The following is a 20,673-nucleotide window of genomic DNA, read 5'->3' on the forward strand; positions in this document are numbered from 1 at the left end:
TCCCTGAATACTATGGCCAATTTAGCGTGGCCAATCCACCTAGCCTGCACATCTTTGGACTGTGGGAGGAAACCGGAGCACCCGGAGAAAACCCACGCAGACATGGGGAGAATGTGCAAACTCCGCACAGCCAGTTGCCCGAGGCTGGAATCGAACCCGGGTCTCTGGTGCTGTGAGGCTGCAGTGCTAACCACTGAGCCACAGTGCCGCCCCATAAGTTGGAATTGTATTGAGACAGATATATGGCACGTTTGACTCAACCTATAAAGCTGATGCTTCATATGGCAGCATTATGGCAACATTTTCAAGTTGTTTTCATTGTATATATGGAGCAGTATTAAGTTAGATCTTCTGTAACATTTTGCACATATTTTCTTATTTGATTGAATAATACTTCTGGCAAAATACTTCCAGAAGTCATGGTGGTGAACCCACAGTGCCACATATTGGCTACATTAGCAATCTACAGCAGGATAACATTTCAATACAAATAGCAACACATTACATTTGAAACCTGTACTACAATTGTTTTGCTTTCACACTTACAAAGATTGGACCTATTATAGGTAGTGTATTCTTACAGCTCATTTGGAAAATTAAGTTTTTAAGGCAAAATTTATAGCTGTTTCTAAATCGTGCAAATAAATTCAATAAAATATAAACCATTAACTGTTACATTCACATCAGGCGCTCTCCCAGCATGGTGCTCATCTCCACTTTCATACGTTGAAGAGATGCAAATTTGGAAGAATATACCAACATGCGTGACACAGTAGTTAGCACCGCTGCATCACAAGGACCCGGGTTTGATTCTAGCCTTGGGTGACTCAGTGTAGAGTTTGCACATTCTCCCCGTGTCTGAGGGTTTTCTCTTGGTTCTGTGGTTTTCTCCCACAGTCCAAAGAGGTGCAGGTTAGGTGGATTGGCCATGCCACATTGCCCTGTAGTGTCCAGGGATAGGACCATAAGACATAGGAGCAGAAATTAGGCCATGCAGCCCACTCAATCATGGCCGATAAGTTTCTGAACCCCATTCTGCTTTCTCCCCATAACCCTTGATCCTCTCGACAGTCAAGAACCCATCTATCTCTGTCTTTAAAGATACTCGCTGACCTGGCCTCCACAGTTTTCTGTGGCAGTGAATTCCATAGATTCACCACTGTCTGGCTGAAAACATTTCCACTTACCTCTATTGTAAAGGGTCTTCCCTTTTACTCGAAGACTATGCATTCAGGTCCTAGTCTCTCCTACCAACAAGAACATCTTCCCAACACCCACTTTGTCCAGGCTGTTCAGTAATCTGTAAGTTTCGATTCAATTCCACCCTCAAACTCCAGGTATAGACCCAGAGTCCTCAAAGCTTCCCCATATGTTAAGCCTTTCATTCCTGGGATCATTCTCCGTGAACCTCATCTGGGCCTGCTGCAGGGCTGGTACATCACCTTGAGGTATGGAGCCCAAAAGTGCTGTCGGTACTCAAAGCTCCGGTCTGACCACGTTTATTAAAACCTCAGAAGTACTTCCCTGCTTTTTATATTCTAGTACTCTCAATAAATGCCAACATTGCATTTGCCTTCCTAACTACTGACTCAACTTGCAAGTTTACCTTAAGAGAATCCTGGACCAGAACTCCCAAGTCCCTTTGCACTTCAGATTTCTGAAATTTCTCCCCTTTTTGAAAATAGTCTATGCTGCCTACCAAAGTGCTTGACCTCTCTCTTTTTTCCACGTTGTATTCCATCTGCCACCACTTTGCCTATTCTCCTAACCCATTTAAATCCTTCTGTGCCTACTTGCTGCCTCAATGCTATGTATCTTTGTATCATCTGCACACTTAATCAGCATGCCCTCATTCCTTCATCTAGATCATTAATGTATAAAGTGAAAAGTTGCGGTCCCAGCACTGATCTTTAGAACACTACTCGTCACTGGCTGCCATCCTGAGAAGGACTGTTTTATCCCCACTCTCTGCTTTCTGTCAGACAGCCAATCTGCTATCCATGCTTGTGCCTTTCCTCTAAATCATGGGCCCTTACTTTACTCAGCAGTCTCCTCTGTGGCACCTTGTCAAAGGCCTTCTGAAAGTCCAGGTGGATAACATCATTTTGCTTTCTTTGGTCCAGCTTGCTAGTTACCACCTCAAAGAATTCAAACAGATTTGGCAGGTATGACCGCCCCTTGATGAAACTTGCTGACTTTACTCTATTTTACCGTGCACTTCCAAGTATTCAGGAATCTCATCCTTCACAATTGTCTCCAAAACCTTACTGATGACAGAGGTCAGCTAATCGGCCTGTAATTTCCCATCTTATGCCTTACTACTTTTCTTGAAACAGGGGCTACATTAGGGATTTTTCAATCCTCCGAGTCTCTCCCTGACTCTAGTGATTCTTGAAGAATCACCACTAATGTCTCCATTGTCTCTTCAGCTATCTCTTTTAGAACTCGGATGTAGTCCATCTGGTCCAGGTGATTTCTCCACCTTCAGACCTTTGTTTTTCCAGCACCTTCTCCTTGGTGATGGTCACCATACTCACCTCTGTCCTCTGACTCCTGAGTTTTTTTGGATATTACTTGTGTCTTCCATCGTGACGACTGACACAAAGTACTTATTCAGTTTCTTTGCCATTTCTTTGTTCCCCATTACCACTTCTCCAGCATTTTCCAGCAGTCCATTGTCCACTTTTGCTTCTTATGTGTCTAAAGAAACTCTTTATAGTCGTCTTTTATATTACTGGCTAGTTTACCCTAATTTGGTCTTCTCCCTCCTTATTTCTTTTTTCATTGTACTGTGTTGGTCTCTGCAGGCTTCCCAGTCCTCTGGCTTCCCACTGCCTTTTGCCATATTGTATGCTTTCTGTTTTGCCTTTATGCTGTTCCTGACTTCCCCTGTCAGCCATGATTGCCTCATTCTCCCTTTTAGTATACTACTTTTTTCCTGCGGATGAATTTTTGTTGTTCTCCCAAATAATTCTCAAATTCCTGCCATTGCTATTCCACTGCCTTTCCTGCTAGGCTTCCCTCTCAATCAGTTCAGGTCAGTTCCTCCCTCATGCCTCTGTAGTTGCCTTTATTCAACTGTAATCCTGTTACATCTGATTCCATCATCTCCCTCTCAAACTGAAGAATCAATTCTACAATGTTATGGTCTCTGCATCCTAAAGGTTCCTCCACCTTAAGCTTCCTTATCAAATCTGCCTCATTGCACATCACTAAACGCCTCCATGAAGGTTTCCTCCCACAGACCAAAGATGTGCAGGTTAGGTAGATTGGCCATGCTAAATTGCCCCATAGTTATCAGGGATGTTCAGGCTAGGTGGATTAGCCATGAGGAAATGCAGGGTTACAGGGATAGGGTAGGGGTTGTACCTTGGTGGGATGCCCTTTGGAGATGAATTAGCCATGGTAAATTTTGGTTTGCGAGGGTAGGGTATGGGGAGGTGGTGCAAGTCTGGAATACTCTCCGGTGTAGATTTGATAGATTGAATGGCCTCTATCTGCACTGTTGGGATTCTGATTCTAACTGGTTTCACCATCCACTGCCACATTTTGACTGGACCATATACAACACTTTCAGGTCTACTCTTCTAAAACTGTTCGCTATTCCATGATCACCATAAAATACAGTGATAATAGTTGGCTTCTATAGTTTGTAACCATGTCTCTGTAATGGCTACCAGATCATATTTATTCACTTCTATTTGTGCACTCAATTTATCAATTGCTTTGAATGCTACGTGCATTCAGATACAGAGCATTTCATTTTATCCTTTTGCTGTCTTTTTAAATTCTAGTATTATCTGTTGACTCTCTATCCCTTCCTTGATGATCTGTTTATCATTGCCAGTTTAATACCTTTTGTATTTGGCCTTGACTCTGCTCTTTGATCTACCTGCATCATTTCAAATTTGACCTCTTGCCAATACCATTCAGTTTACAATTCTCTCTACTTCCTTAGGTATGCAGTTAGCAAGAACACCACTCCTAAGCATTGTTCTACAAACCAGAACCTACATTTTCCACACCACTCTTTGAGCCACACATGCATCTCTCTAATCTGATTTGCATTGTGATAGTTTACACATGGCCAAGGTAATAATGCAGAGATAGTGACTTTTGAGGTTTTACTTCTTAATTTGGCACCTAGTTCCTCATACTGACAATTCAGAACCAGCTTTATCTTGCCTGTCTCATTGGTACCTACATGGACCACATCACCAGATCCTTCTGCTCCCACTCAAACTTCTTTTCCAGCCCTGAGTAAGTATTCTAATCCTTGGCACCAGATATCCATCTTGACTTGTGCTCCCTGCTGCAGTAGATGGTATTAATCCCATCACCACCCTGTCATGTATAATTGTAACCCTCATACTTCCTTAGCCACATGAATGTCTTCCTGTTTTACAGTGCCATGGATGTAGAGTCATACAGCATGGAAACAACCCTTTGAACCAATTTATCTAAGCTTCCTAAACTGAGCTAGTCCCATTTGCCTGCATTTTTAAATGTAATTGTACTTGCCTCTACCACTTCCTCTGGCAGCTTGTTTCATACATGCACTGTCGTGTGTGTGTGTGGTGAAGTGCCGCTTAGGTCCCTTTTTAAATCTTTGCCCTCGCCTTAAATCTGTGCACTCTAGTTTTTGGACTGCCCACCCTGGGGAAAAGACCTTGCCTATTTACCTTTGCAATGCTGTTCATGATTTTATAAGCTTCTTTTAAGGTCACCGTTCAGTCCATTACATTGCATGGGGAAAATAATAGTCCCACCCTATCCAGCTTCTACTTATGACAGAAAACATTTGGTCTCAGTAATATCCTTGTAAATCTTTGCACCCTTTCCAGTTTAATAACATTCTTCCTATAGCAGGACAGCAAGAATTGTACACAGTATTCCAAATGTGGCTTTACCCAATGTCTTGTACAACTGTAACATAACTTTCCAACTCCAGTACTCAATACTCTAAACAATGAAGGCGAGCATACCAAACATTGTTTCACCACCATGTCTACCCGTGATACTCCTTTCAAGGAACTATGTGCCTGCACGCCACGTCTCTCTGTTCAACAACACTCCTCCAGGGCCTTAGCATTAATTGTATAAGTCCAAGCATGGTTTGTATTACCAAAATGCAACACCTTGCGTTTATCTAAATTAAACTCCCATCTGCAATTCTTTGGTCCACTGATCCAGTTGATCAGATCACATTACTTGTAGATCACCTTCATTATCTCCTGTACCACTAAATTTGATGTCATATGCAAACTTACTAACCATGCTTCCTATTTTCTCACCTAAACTGTTTCTATAAATCACCGAGCCAACACTGGATGTAGCACCAATCTTTGTGGTCACAGGCCTGTATCTGTGACTCTAATAACCCTCTATCATCACCCTCTACCTCCTATCATCAAACCAATTTGTATCCAATTGGCTAGCTGTCCCTGGATCCCATGTGATTTAACTTTTAATAAATAGTGTACCATGTGGAACCTTGTTGAAGGCCTTGCTAAAGTCCATGTAGACAATGTCCACTGCTCTGTCTTCACTTATCATCTTGGTCACCGCTTCAAACAAAAACCTCAGTCAAGTTTGTGAGACATGATTTTCCCACACACAATGCCATGCTGACTATCCCTAATCAGTTCTTGCCTTTACAAATGCATGTGGGTTCTGTGTCTCAGAATTGCCTCTACCAACTTACCCACTGCTGACCACCATCCTGCCGGTCTAGCTCCCTGGCTTTTCCTTACAGCCTTTCTTAAATAATGATGCAATATTAGCCACCTTCTAGTCTTCACACCTCACCTGTGGCTGTCAATGATACAACTATTTCAGCTAGGGGCCCAGCAATTTTTTTCTCCCTAGCTTCCCATGATAACCTGGGATACGCTTGATCGGGTCCAGGGATTTATCTACCTTTGCGTTTTAAGACCTCTTCTGTAATGTGGACTCTCTTTAAAGACGTCAGTATTTATTTCCATGTGTTTCCCTGCAGTAAATATTGAAGTGACATATTCATTTAGGATCTTGCCCATCTTCTGTGGTTTCACACATAGATGGCCTCGTTGATCTTTAAGAGGCTCAGTTTTCTTCCTAGTTATCCTTTTGCCCTTAATATACTTGAAGAATCTCTTTATATCCTCCTCTATCCTATCAGGCAAAGCTATCTCTTGTCCCCTTTCTGCTGTCTCGATTTCCCACTTAAGCATACTCCTACACACCTCTATATTCCTTAAGGGATTCACTTGATCCCAGCTGCCTATGCCTGACAGATGCCTCCTTTTTTTTCATGACCAGAGCCTCCATATCTGTATCATCCAAAGTTCACTACGCCTGCCAGTCTTGCCCTTCACACTAATAGGAATGCTGTCCCTAAACTCTCCTTATCTCACTTTTTTGAAAACCTCTCACTTGCCAGACATTCTTTTGCCTGTGAACAACCTCTGCCAATCCACTTCTGAAAGTTCCAGCCTAATAACATCAAAATTTACTTTGGTTTGATTTGAAGCTTTAATTTCTGGACCAGGCCTATCAATTTCCATAACTATTTTAAAGCTTATAGACTTATTGTAACTGGTCCCAAAGTGCTTCCTACTAACACCTCAGTCATTTGTCCTGACTTATTTTGCAAGAGGAGGTTGAATTTGACCCCTTCTCTAGGCAGGTTATTTGAGAGTACTTTCATGAACACACCTAACAAATTCCTCCCCATCAAAGCCCTTAACACAATGGCAGTCCCAGTCTATGTTTGGAAAGTTAAAATCCCCTACCATTTACGGCCCAATTATTTCAGCTATCTGCAGTCTCCCTCTGTATTTGCTCCTCAATTTTTTTCCACTGACTGTTGGGTGTTTGCCTATAAAAGAATTCTATCAATGTGATTGTCCCCTTCTTTTTCCTCAGTTCCACCCGGACAGCTTCACCAGAATCCCCCAGGAATATTCTCTCTAAGTACTGCCTTGATGTTTTTCCCCTAATCAAATGGTCAGGTAATTCATGCATCCTGCAGCTCTTGCTTTCATCCAGACAATCTGAAATAACCTCAGACTTGGTTGGACGGTTGTAAAGGCAGATGCTCCTTCCTTCTGGTTTCCCTTGCTTGCAGTGACTCATTCACGTGCTTGAATGTTGACCAAATCAGACAATCCAGCCCTAAGATGTGTGACTGCCTTGCGTTAACAAAAAAAACACCAGTAAATATTTCCTTTCCCTGATTGAGTCAGAGTTTTCACAGCATGGAAAAAGAAGCCCTTCAGCCCATTGCGTCTGTGCTGGACATCAAGTAAACACCAATTCTAATCTCATTTTTTCAGCATCGAGCCTGTAGCCTTGTATGCTATGGTATTTCAAATAGTTCTTAATTAGTTCTGTCATAAGATTTCCCACTTGTACTCATCTGACCATGAGTTCCAGATGCCCTCAACCCTTTGTGAAAAACATTTTTCTCAAATCGTCTCACATCCTGTTCCTTGCTTTAAAAATGTGACCCTTGGTTGTTGACCAGCCTTAAGAGGTAAAGATTCTTACTGTCTACCCTGTCTGTGCCCCTCAGGGTTTTATGCACCTCAATCAGGTGCCGCCGCCCCCCCCCCCCCCCCCACACCATGTCCAGTAAATACCTGCTTTTAAAATTCTCACCCTTGTCAAATCCATCCAGACTTTGTCCCATCCCTACCTCTGTAAGCTTCTCCAGCCCTGCCATGCACTAAGATATGGTCTTTTCTAATTCTGATCTCTAGTACAATTCCAATTGTGATTGCTTTGTCATTGCCGGCCTTTCAGTGTCTTAATTTGCATTTCAAAAATTTCATTCTTGTTTTTAAATTCCTAAAAGGACTTTCTCCTCCCCAGCTCAGTAAAATCTTTCCACCCCCCTCCAAATTGACACAATATCTGAACTCCTCTAATAAGCCTACTAAATAATGAGAGCTATAGACAGTGTCGATAGCAAAACCTTTTTCCCACAATGGGGGGGGGGCTCAGTTACTAGGGGTCACTATTTCAAGGTGAGAGGAGAAAAGTTTAAGGGCGATATGCATGTAAAATCCTTCATGCAGAGGGTGGTGGATGCCTAGATGATGTTGCCAGCAGAGGTGGTGGAGGTGGGCACAAAAACATTTAAGATGTATTTAGACAGCTACATGTTTGGGCAGGGAGCAGAAAGATACAAATCCTTGGAAAATAAGTGACAGGTTTAGAAAGAGGATCTGGATTGGCGCAGGCTTGGAGGCCCAAAGGGCCTATTCCTGTGCTGTAATTTTCTTGTTCTTTGTAATTCAGATATCTTGAGCAGCACAGTGTTACTTGCTCCGGGCCGTGCCTGCAAGACTCTCCCTATACCTCTACTTTGCTTTCCTCTTTTCAGACATACCTAAAAATTTTCCTCTGACCAAGCTTTTGTCCAGTAATGAGGTTGCCCTGTTGTTGAATTACCAATGCTCGTATTACATTGTTGGTTATGTTGATTGGTATATTAGTACTAAAGCGTTTTTCTATTTTATGTTCATGTCTATCCAAATTGTCACTTGTCTCAACAAATTTCTGCTGGCATCCAGTTAAGTAAAATAAAGCAGATGGTTTGGTTTCTTTTTAAGGAGTACATTCATTAACTTTATTTCTGGCCTACTTATGTGGATTATACTCATTACTGAGTACATTAACATGCCAGTTGATGATGTACTGAGCCATATGAACTAAAAGGTCTTGTGTGGTAATTCTTGTCTTTAATAGTGACCACTTTAGCAAATTACCACACCTTCCAAGGCAATTCATGTATCAACACGATTTGTTACATAGTTTCCAGTTCAACACTGGAGGACGCAGCAGTATAGCCTGACTTTAATCCTTTTCTATTCCTAAGTTCGTTCACAAGTAGTTTGCAGGATGGGTCGCCAGATATATCTAGTAATTCAGCAAAAACCCTGGCTGAATTTTCATCATGAAGGCTAATTAAATTATATTAGCAAATTGGATCACATTTTTTTAAACTGTATTTAAGTTTTTCACTGAAAAGAGAACCAAAATTTTAAAAAAGTCCAGATTTTGACCTGGGATTGTTTCTGAAACTTCAGTTCTTGCCCTCTTACTCTAATGCAAAGCTGAAATGGTGTCAGCTTACTACCTTTTGAAATTGTGTAACCATTTTCAAAAATCAATCCATAACATCATTCATTACCCACTTAAATATTGCCGTATTTGAGGAATTAGAGAAACTTCCTGTATCTATTGGCTGATATTTGTTATGTTACAGGAGGAAGGTTGTTCCGATGTTCTTTCTGTCACAACTTCTTGTGTGAAGATGATCAGTTTGAGCACCAAGCCAGCTGCCAAGTCCTGGATGCCGAAACTTACAAGTGTATGTTATTTTTGATGCATCAATTGCATAAGCCCCTATTAATTTTTAAAATATTAACATGAATTAGTTGCTTTTCTTAACTGCTTTTCAGTAGTGGCTCTTCAATGGCGTGTTTGCGCACCAAGTATCTACAGTGTTGCAGTATCATTGGGAACAGGGTTGAAGTCTAGCCAGAATCAGTAGACTGGATGAAAATCTCATCATTCCTGCAAGTGTACAACTAATTTAAGAAATCCCGTACCTATTGGGTACTTCTACAGAACAGACTGCAATCTAAATGGACAGACCCACTAAAAATTGTTGCATTTAAGTTATGGTGGAAAGAAAGACTGCAGGCCTTCCCTTGATAAAACTGGCCTTCGATTAATATACAATATAAATTAAATATAATTGTAGGGGAGACAGCTAGTGTAAGGTGTAAGACTCTTGCATCAATCCTTTAGAATTATCAATTCCAAATTAACACTCTTTCAGGATCTATGCTCTACATTTAGTTGAGACATTACAAGGTGATGGGAAATTTTTTACATTTAAATTAGTGGCTTCGGGAAATGTTTTACATGTTGCTGTTTGATCTGGGAGTTCTTCTGTTTCCTGTCATTGATATTGCACCATGGTGACCATAGTCGCCATTTTAAAATAAAAACATTGTTGTGAGTGATATTTCTCTGAAATTATAAAATTTAATGCAAGAACTGATTAATAACTTGATCAGTTGGGTATTTGTTCATTACTGCACTTCTACCTTATTTATTAAGCTTGATTTCTTTCCAGGTGTCTCCTGTAATCGCCTGGGGCAACATTCTTGTCTACGTTGCAAGGTGAAGCTAACTGGCTTTTAACAGTTTGTTCTTAATTCCATTGAAATTTCCAGTCACTTTTTTTTAACCAATTAAATTCACCCTTTGGTAATTTAACTGGATGTACTGATTTCCTTTTCAGTTGAAATTGCCATTCAATGTGTGTCTTTATAATTTTAATGATGTCCTGTCACTAGTGACTTTTGTTGAACGGTAATTTCTAAATATATTATTTGTCCCTGTACCTTCCCCTTCCCTGCAGGCCTGTTACTGTGGTGATCATGTTCGCAGCAAGGTCTTCAAACAAGAAAAAGGGAAAGTCCCACCTTGTCCTAAATGTGGTCATGAAACACAAGAAACTAAGGATCTATGCATGTCCAGTAAGTTCAATCATTGCATGATGTGGCTTATACAGAGATTCTGATTGCTCACTCAATTGAAATGAGACTGTTGTGCCACCCTTTTTTGCCCTCTGCCTGTCAGTCAGTCTTCTATCCCTGCCACTACCTTACTCCTAACATGATGGGCTCTTATCCAGGAGCCTTCTGTGCAGCACCTTGTCAAAGGCCTGCTGAAAATCCAAATAGATTTCATCCAATGGCTCTCCTTCATGTAATTTGTTCATTACTTCCGTAAATAATTCTAACAAATTTGTCAGCCATGATCTCCCTTTGATGAAGCCGTGCTGGCTCTGTCCTGTTTTACCATATGCTTCCAAGTACTCTGCAAACTCATCCTTAGTAGTGGACTCTCAAATCTTACCAGTGACCAAGGTCAGTCTAACCAACATTTAATTTCCCACTTTCTGCCTTCCACCTATCTTAAATAGGCATATAAAATTAGCCGTTTTCTACTCTTGTGGGAACTCCCTTATTAGTGATTCCTGAAAGATCACCATCAATGCCCCTACAATATCCTCCACTATCTCCTTCAGAACTCGAGTGTAGTCCATCTAATTTATCCGCCTTCAAACCTTTTAAACTTCTGCAACACTTTCTGCTTAGTACTGGCCGCTGCAGTCACCTCTGCTCCTGACTCTCAAGTTTCTGGTATTCAATTTGTCTTCCACTGTGAAAAGTACCTGTTCAGTTCATCTACCATTTTTTTTTGTTCCCCGTTACTACTTCTCCTGTCTCATTTTCCATCAGTCTGATGTCCATTCTTGTCTCCGTCAACTTATGCATCTTAAAAAAAATTGCTTTTGGTGAAGATGCAGATCTAGATCCTGGAATTTTTTACAGGCTGTGTTATGTTTGAAAAATAAAGTATTGTTCCATTAGGTATACTTGGCTTTTGTTTGGTTTAGCATGTATGGATTGTCTGCTGTTGTGGTGGAATTGATCAAAGCTGTCAAAATGCCAGTATACTTTTCAGAGCAGGTTGTTGGATGTGGATTGGCCTGAATCTTCCTTTGTATGATAGAAACTTTCAATAATAGGATTTTATTGTTTAGGCTTGTTGTTACACAGCGTAAACAAAACAGATAAGCATAAAGGAAGGGCTGTGAAAATGTAAAAACACTTGTTGAATCAAGTGTAGCAGTCTTTTGCATTCTACTGAGTGCCTTCTTCAGTGTCAGATACTGGAGTAGTTGATTGATCTATTTTCATTTAAAGGCTATTATTTAACATCTCTTAGAAGGTCTTTTAATCTTTGAGGATTGTTAGGACCATAAGATGCAAGAGCAGAAGTAGACCATTAAGTACATGGGGTCTGTTCTGCAATTCAGTTAGATCATGGCTGATCTGATATTCCTCAACTCCAGCTTCCTGCGTTTTCCCTACAACCTTTTGATTCCTTTACTGACTTAAAAATCTATCTATCTCAGCCTTCAAGATACTTAATGACCCATCCTCGATAACCCTCTGCAGTAAAGAATTCCACAGATTCAATACCACCTGAGCAGATCAAGAATTCCTTCTCATCTGTCTTAATGTGGAGGTACCAGTGTTGAACTAGAGGGGACAAAGTCAGAAGTCACACGACAAGGTTATAGTCCAACAGGTCTATTTGAAATCACAAGCTTTTTTGAGTGCTGTTCCTTCGCTGTCAGGTGAAATCTGCTTTCTGCAGTTTTGTCTATTTTATATAATATTCAGCTTCTCAAATCCTGCCTAAACTTGGGTTTTCCCACATTATACTCCATTTACAAATTTTGACCACTTAAACTCTTAGCATCCCTATGCTTTACTATAATGAGACTATAAAATATTTTACTGCCATAAGATTGTTTTTAAATCAGTGGTCACCTACATGCTGCACCTAGTTCAAAATAGTCATCACGGTTTGTACATTTTTTTATAGGGCTTTTCCCAACCTGTATCTCCTATTTTTCTCTACTTCTTCTCCTCCATTAGTGGCAGTGTGTTCAGCCATGAAGTGTCTCGATATGAATGTTTGTTTGTTTTTGCTTTGTTCATTTTATTACCCATCAATGCAAGCCTCCTGAATACTTTTATAGACTATGTACTCTTGCCTGTGCGTGCCCCCCCCCCCCCCCCCCCAAAACCCTGCCCTTAGTTGGCATTTAGTTCCCTCGAACTACATCTTTTGGATGGTTCACAACTCGTGAACAATCAGAGTATAAAGTATGGAAATAAGGGATGATTATTCCAAGTGATAAGAATATATTGAAGGATACGGAAGAAATGTGTGCAATGCACTGTCATTCTGATGGTACTGACTTGGAGCAATATATTTTTATCTTCAAAGCCAAAGTTTTGTTTAAATTCCATTCTACATTTGAGCACAAAGATAAAGGGTGGCAGTCTAGTGCAGTACTAGAGAGTTCTGCATTATCCAAGAGTGTCGCCTTCCATGCAAGGTGTTAAACAAGGCTGTGCTCGCCTTTTTAATTGATGTGAAGGAAGAGGGTTAGGATTGTAGTCAGTCACACAGCATTGAAACACCCTTCAGTCTAACTCATCCATGCTGACCAATCTGACCTAATCCCACTTGCCATCTTTTGACCCATTTTCCTCTGAGCCCTTCCTATTCCTATACCCATTTAGATGCCTTCAAAAAGTTATAATTGTACCAGCTTCTTCCACTTCCTCTGGCAGTTCATTTCAGACACAGGTCACTCTGCATGAAAAAGTTACTCCTCAGGTCCCTTTTAAACTCTTACCCCTCGCACCTTTAAACCTATGCCCTCCTAGGTTTGGGCTCCCCCACCCTGGGGGAAAAAGATTTTGGCTATTCACCCTATCCATGCCCCTCATGATTTTATAAATGTCTATAAGGTCACTCTTCAGCCTCCAACACTGTAGGAAAAATAACCCCAGCCTATTCAACCTCTCCCTCTAGCTCAAATCATCCAGTCCTGGAAACATCCTGGTAAACTTTTCTGTGACTTCTCAAATTTAACAATATCCTTCCTGTTGCAGGGTGACCAGAATTGTACACAGTATTCCAAAAGTGGCTGCACCTTTGTCCTGTACAGCCACAACATGACATTCCAACTCTTAATTTTATTTTCATGACATTATGTATAACATTGATTCCCAGTGACCTGGTTAATATTTACTGCTTGATATACATCACCAAAACAGATTATCTTGTCTTTGTCATGTAACTGTGGGAGCTAGATGACCACAATTTGGGTGCCACCATAAGTGATTATACTTCTCAGGTCAAGAAGCAGTAAAAATCTTTGGAATGTCCAGCGATCATGAAAAATTCTATGAATGCAAATGTTTTTTAAAACAATGCTACTATAAATTTCTAATAGGACTAGACAGCGAAGATATAGAATGCATGTTCCCAACGGCAGTGGAGCCACAGTGTAGGGACGTGGGGTAAACCATTTAGGACAGAGATGATGAGCAATCTCTTCACCTAGAAACTGGTAAGCCTGTGGAATTTACTACCACAGAAAGCAGTTGAGGCCAAATCATTGAATGGTTTCCAGGAGTTAGCCATAGCTCTTAGAGCTGAAGGGATTAAAGGATATGGGAGGAAAGTGGGAACAGGTATTGAAGTGGATAATCAGCCATAACTATAATGAATGGTGCAGAGCAGGCTCAAAGGGCTGGATGGTCAATTCTTGGTCCTATTTTCTATATTACAACTGAAACCAGGGCAACGTTTGAAAATATCTCTATATATCACCATTCTCAACTGTAGGACATGCCATCTAATTCCATTTAACAACTCTTAAAGTGTAAGCATTAAATAATTCTTTTTGGTATTTGAATGTAAGTGTCAAACTTAAAAATCAAATGGTTCATGTTGGTTGGCCTGCAAACTTCAAGCACCTGATTTTGACTTGGAGTGAATGGGTTACAAAAAAAAACTGTATATCAAATGAATTATTTTTGTCTTTTTTAGCTCGCACAGTGAAGTTTGGCAGACAGTCTGGTGTTGAAGATGAAAGCACTTCTGGTTATAACAATTACTGGAAAAATTTGGCATCTGGAGGAGGTGAAACATATACTGTTGACGATGATGATGAGTACGGTGAGGATGACGAGGAGTATGATGAAGAGGAGGATGATGATGCAGAATATAAAGCAGAAAAAGAGCCTGATGATAAAGGTTATAGTGACACATTTGCTGCTCTAAATCTGGGGAGAACCTATGCAAGTGGATACACACCCTATGAAGAATCATAAGGATGTATTATGATGGACAGTCACTGTGGATGTGGTGTTAATTCATATTTTAAAATATACCTTTTGAGTGATATGTTCACATAAGATGGATGATAACTGCATTTTGCAGTGCAAAATTGTTCATTTGAGAATGTAACTTTAAAACCAATGAAGAGCTCTTCAAAATCATAAAATAAACAATTTACTAATTCACCTGTTTTCTCATGTCTAAAAATAATTCACTTTTAATATCACAGGCATTTGACATTTGTGTATGCATTTTATTTCTTGCATTGTTTTCTATTTTAACTTGTATTACCATCAAGAAATCAATTTATCAATGGTCATTGCCATTGATGTGATTTCCTGTTTACTTTATTAAGTGAAGTAACTAAATAATTCTTTAATTCATAGATCACAAAACCCCTACAGTGTGGAAACACACCCTTTGGCCCAACAAATCCACACTGACCTGTTAATAAACTAGCAACAATACCTCAAGGCCATTGCCTGCCCTTAAAGTGGAATTGATGTTAGGAAAGCTGGTTACCACACTGAGGAGGAGTGGTGGGTATCTATCCAAAGGAGAAAAGGCCACTATCCTGGTCATAAACTCAATGCTTTGTGGGTTTCTGTAGTTTCCTAGGAAGATGATCAGGATGTTCTGCCAATGCTGATTCGCGAAATCATGAATGTCACCCATCTGAGGTTCCATCACAGTTTCTCCATGAAGTGGGAGAAAGGTGGGTAGAGGTCCCACTGTTGCATTATGGGAGCCACACATGTTCAGAATAGTCTCCATGAGTATATTACTGTTGGGCTACACCATGCAGCCCGATATTGTGTCCATTACAAGGTTGCCTGATATACCAGCATTTCCTGCTGTATGCGACACCAATGTATCTCGTTGGTTGAGTGCTTGAACTCAGCATGAGTACTTGCAGCAGGACCAGTATGAAAACTTGCTTGAAGAGCCCTGGCATTTATGGCATACTTTTTTTTAAACTACTCCAAATTTATTGGCCTGATGCGGTCAGTGACCTGTCACAAAGGAATTGCCTTCAGCCAAGCTTTTAAAAACTATGCATGGTGTCAATATCTGAGCTGGTGTTTGGGTGAGATTGCAGCATGTTGGTAAGTTTGCCTCTCCAACATCGTAAGGCTTCCATATCTTTTCCATTGAAATGAAACAGATGGACAACACTTGTGTTTTAGTGTGAAGGAAGTGCTGGTGAGAAAAGCTGAGATTTGTCGTACAGAATAGAGCATGGTAGAGATAATGAGGGTCACTATGACTCTCAGTTTTAAGATGTGGTCATAACTTTACCCCATCCATGATGGCAAAAACACTTCCTGCAAGTGGAAGAGGATGTGTAGATTGGCTCATCATCCTTCACTTACAACTCTTTGGGATTGTTCAGCAGGAACGACATTTCCAAGTAAGAATGGAGCATGCTACTGACAACCTAGAGAGTTTTTTTTTCCTCAAAGTGTATTTCATGTTGGATTAGATGGTTTGCAATTTTAGATGTTAATTGAGAGGAATAGTGTGCGTCAGAGTATGAGGAGATAAAACTACCAGTGTGGTCTAGTGGTAATCAGACTGGATTAAGGTGAGCAGACAAATGTTGAATTATGAGGCTGTAAGTGGTGGAGAAGTGAGCAGAGGGAGTGCAACGTTGGCAACACTGGTGAGGTTTCAGAATTTTTAATCTTTGCAGCTACATGTGAACTGTATGGCATTCACATGCTCTATGACCTCAATGTTCCTGAAATTGATGTCCACCTACCTTTCTTAGTGTGGGCAGGGGCTTTGTAGAATGTTGGATATCATGTTAACTGCTCAAACCAAACTGCATCAAGCAACCCAGCTGCACTATCAGGAATGCTCGCTGTCATCTAAATTTATTTTGTTCCCTGTTGTTTGCAGCAAGGTGCTTTATGTGGTGTCAGATACCTGATCTCCAGTCCTCAAGTGTCCATTTAAAAAGTGTTGGTAGCACTGGCTGCATGTTTGAGTGATTTATAATGAACAGGCAGCAGCCCAGGCCAAAAAAATCTCCTGCAATGTCTTCCCACATCTACAGTGGATTCTTGGGAGACTCCAGAATTAACAATTATTGACCATTTTCCTGTTTCTCATCTACAAACTTCCAATCAAAAATATCATTCAGACACAAAGTCAGGTTTCATCTTAAATCCAAAGTGGATGACCTCATACCAGTCTCATTAGACTCTACATGCCACTTTATGTTACCACTTTTTTTCCATTTATTCTTCTATGTCTTCTATGTCATGATGCAGCCTTCTGCTGCAATCTATTATTTACTGTGTCACTCAGTTTTGTGTTAACTGCAAACTCAGATATACAGCTCTCTATTCCTTTGTGCATAAATAGAGTAATAAAAACTGGTCTAATACAGATCCATCTGTACACCACAAGTCACGTTGATAATTTGTCTGTTGTCTAAATCCTGCGACTCTTTCCTGAACAGGTGGTGGCTGTGCCTACTTCCACACATTATTTTCAAAAGTTGACCTACTGCCATCTTCCCAATTAGCTATAGACAATAAATGCTAGATATACTCGCCACGTCCCTATCTCTGGAGGAAATAAAAAGCATATCCCTAATCTATCTTTTATCTTCTAACAAGTAGCCTACCCAACATTATCCATTGTTCTTTAGGTGAACTACCTTTTACAGCTTATTGAGTACCATCCACAAGTGCATATAAATAACATCCAGTGACAGTCCCATATCCCTTGCTATCTTCAAGCATTATGGGTGTTCCTACACTATATGAACTGCTGCAAATAAAGACAGCTCTCGGCACCACCTTCTCAAGGGCAGTTAGGGAGGAGCAATGGTCAAGTACTTCCACATTCCTTGAACACTAACAAAAAAACCTGACCTAATGTTTCCTCTTTTGTTTATGATGTTAAAGGCGTAGCTTAGAGCAATGCAGTTTCTTCCATTCAGCAAATTATCTGCTTTCCTATTATTTTAAGATTTGTTCTTAGGATATAAGTTTATATCCTGCATTCCTTGCCATTCTTAGATATCCTTGAAGCAGATGTCATGAGCCACTGTTACAAGATGGAAACAGACTGATGAACCAAATTAGCCTTTCTATCTCAGTAATCACAACACAGTAAAATTAAAAACTTCAAAGACCCTCAAAATTGACTCAATGACATCTAACCAGACTTTTGAATAATGAATTCTAGCTACCAGGTCTGTACCTTAAACAGAGGGCTTTAGCAATTTATTAACAGTACAGTAACTCTAGCACAGCAAAATTAAAAATAAAGTTATCTAATTGATGTCTATGTCTAAACCCAATATCCTTTGTTTACAACCTCATTCACACAAAAGACAAGCAAACACTGTTAAGGAATAAGTAAAAGAGAATAACAAAACTGGCCAGATTACTTCAGTGGTTCTTGTGATGTATTGTGCCACAGGCATGGATGATTGCTTCTTGGTTGATTTTATAAAGGTATTGAACAGGTCCACCCTTTTCACTCACTCAAAATAGGCCAGTGATAGTTATAACTTAGTTTCTATTCTCTGAACTTGAAGGCAGCTTTCAAATCATGTTGTGCATCAACAGCCAAACTCCTCCTCACAGAAAACATAGTCCAACTCCCAGTTCAAACTCTAGCCTCTCCCTAACAGACTTGCCTGGATGGCTACCTCCTATGAAAATGGTTCATTTGGATTTGGGGTTTTCAGACCGGGTGCATTGGCTAGTGCATGCTTCAGAGCTGCAATGGCCTGTGTGTGTTCCAGTTTCCATACCCAGGCTACATTTTTCTTCACTAATTCCATCAATATAGCTGCTTTTATAGTAAATCCATCAATGTGATCCCTGCAGTACCCCAGTAAGCCCAGGGAGAATCTTAACTCTTTGACATCCCACAGGACAGGAGGTCTGCAGACTGCATCTACCCTTCATTTGTCAATTTTTCTTTTCCCCAGTGACAGAATCATTCCCAAGTAAGCCACTTTCTGTTTCATTATCTATGCTTTCTTAGGATTTACTTTCAGCCCCATTTCATGCAACAGCTGCAGCAGTTCACTTAGTAGCTGATAAAATTTCTCTTTAATTTCAGTTTGTAGAAGCAAGTCATCTACACACTGCACCAGACACTCAGGTTTCAAGAACAAATTTAACCCTTCTCTTAGGCGTTGGTGAAATGTAGACGGGGAATTATGAATTCCCTGTGGCACGTATATTGCTGGCCTTGGAAAGTAAATGCGAATTTATATTGCCACTCTTTCTCCTGTGGGATTGACAAAAACCTGTTACTTATGTCCAAAACCGTGAACCATTGTGCATACTCATCATGTTTGACTACAGTTTCTGGGCTAGTTGCTACAGTTGGGGCTGTTAACAGGGCGGCCTTGTTCAGTGCTCTGTGGTCTATCATTAGTTGCCAGCTACTGCCACACTTCTTTGTGATTGTCGGTGGAAGCTATTGGTCTCGGTATCCCTTGTTGAGGCAAACTCTGTATTTACCTCTGCACCCAGATTGTTCCTGTCCAAGGTTGTAGCCATACACACCCGAAACACTGCCCGAAAGTATGCTGCAAACGCAGTAGGTATTCACCTTTCCTTTCATAGCACTTTGTAAGCGCCTCCAATGGGTCCCCTCTGTTAGTTCTCCCCACAAGAGTTAATACCTGGTCTTTTAAAGCCTCATTTGTGCCTCTACCAACTTTCTGCTCTTCCCTTAAGACAGAGCATACATGTGGAAGGAGGCAGATTATTATTAATTTTGCTTTCTCAGCGTTATCTAAGCCATGTATTTCCTCCTGTCTGACTGCTTGGAACAGTTCCCTAGGATTGTGCCCCGGCGTGCATGTCCCAATACTTTTCGCAATGTCCCTCTACATTGGGGTGAAATATACTACCCTCTCGCCCTCTACCATCTGACCATCTGCCTGTAATCCTCCTCTGGTGGTTACTAGGTGGGGACATTAAGAATGGAGTTGACAGGGTCTCCAACCCCGGGTCATAAGTTGACAGTGGATCCTCTGGTAGCGGGGCTTCCCATCATCATGTCCGTACCTAGCAACTTCATCTGCTAAACCGTCCCAATCTTTGTCGCCATCACTGCCCTCCTCACTTCTGTCAGATGCAATGACGTACATTGTGCCTCTCCGTGCGGTGAGCTGACCTTGCAGCTTCTCTACCTGTCTCTGACATTTTGCGTGATCCACGGCACTACCCCTCCTCTTCTCCTGAGTTGCTCTCTGAATCATGTTCACTGAAGCTTTTAAATCATTACATTTTTGCTTCCATCCTTTCACCTCAGCATTAGCTGTTTGGACGTCATTGATGTAGGGTTTGCTTCTGCGATGGCTGGTCTCTAGAGTTTTAGCTAGCTAGGGTCTTCCTTTTTTTTCTTACCTCTCTCAAGTCGTGCTGTCTTCTTCCCGAAGGCTCGACTAATTTACTTATCATCCCTTCACTTTATTGGTCCTGGCCCAGAGACTTAGATAGCATTGCTTCATTATTTCTTGTCCAAATAAAGTTTTTGCATTACCCTATCTTACTTTTTACAGAACTTAGTTAATTCAAACCAGTTTAAATCTACTCAAACTAGTACCTGGGTACAGGTCATTTTCAGTTTACAAGCTGTTTCTTTCTTCATGTCAGTACCTTTGCACTCTTGTTAGCGATATCAGCGACTGGTACCCCCTACATCTCTTTATCTTTATGCAGCTTCTGGCTAACGTCTTCCCAGGCAGCGATGTCAGCAGCTTATACCTTTCTCTGCCTCTCTGCAACGTCTAACAGGAAGTGAACATTTTTAGAAAATTTGTCCATATGTCTCTTAAACATAAACAATTCTGTCAGATTCTTACTATTTTCCTCTTTTCCTGTGGAATCATAGCTTTATCTATCAAGAGTA

The 20,673-nt window shown here is 40.7% G+C and overlaps 1 protein-coding gene across 3 annotated transcripts in view; it reads left to right on the forward strand.

Annotated features, from left to right (window-relative positions):
* Window positions 1-14,963, forward strand: part of znf330 (zinc finger protein 330) — a 171,518-nt gene extending 156,555 nt beyond the window's left edge. For all 3 annotated transcript variants that reach the window (XM_059641909.1, XM_059641883.1, XM_048537526.2), the window contains 4 exons: window positions 9,254-9,358; window positions 10,133-10,179; window positions 10,421-10,538; window positions 14,488-14,963. In XM_059641909.1, coding sequence (XP_059497892.1) covers window positions 9,254-9,358; window positions 10,133-10,179; window positions 10,421-10,538; window positions 14,488-14,771 — 554 coding nt within the window. In that variant the 3' untranslated portion in view covers window positions 14,772-14,963. The remainder of the gene's footprint in view (window positions 1-9,253; window positions 9,359-10,132; window positions 10,180-10,420; window positions 10,539-14,487) is intronic.
* The last annotated feature ends 5,710 nt before the right edge of the window (window positions 14,964-20,673 follow it).

The sequence above is a fragment of the Stegostoma tigrinum genome, chromosome 1, assembly GCF_030684315.1.
Source record: "Stegostoma tigrinum isolate sSteTig4 chromosome 1, sSteTig4.hap1, whole genome shotgun sequence".
Taxonomy (NCBI): domain Eukaryota; kingdom Metazoa; phylum Chordata; class Chondrichthyes; order Orectolobiformes; family Stegostomatidae; genus Stegostoma; species Stegostoma tigrinum.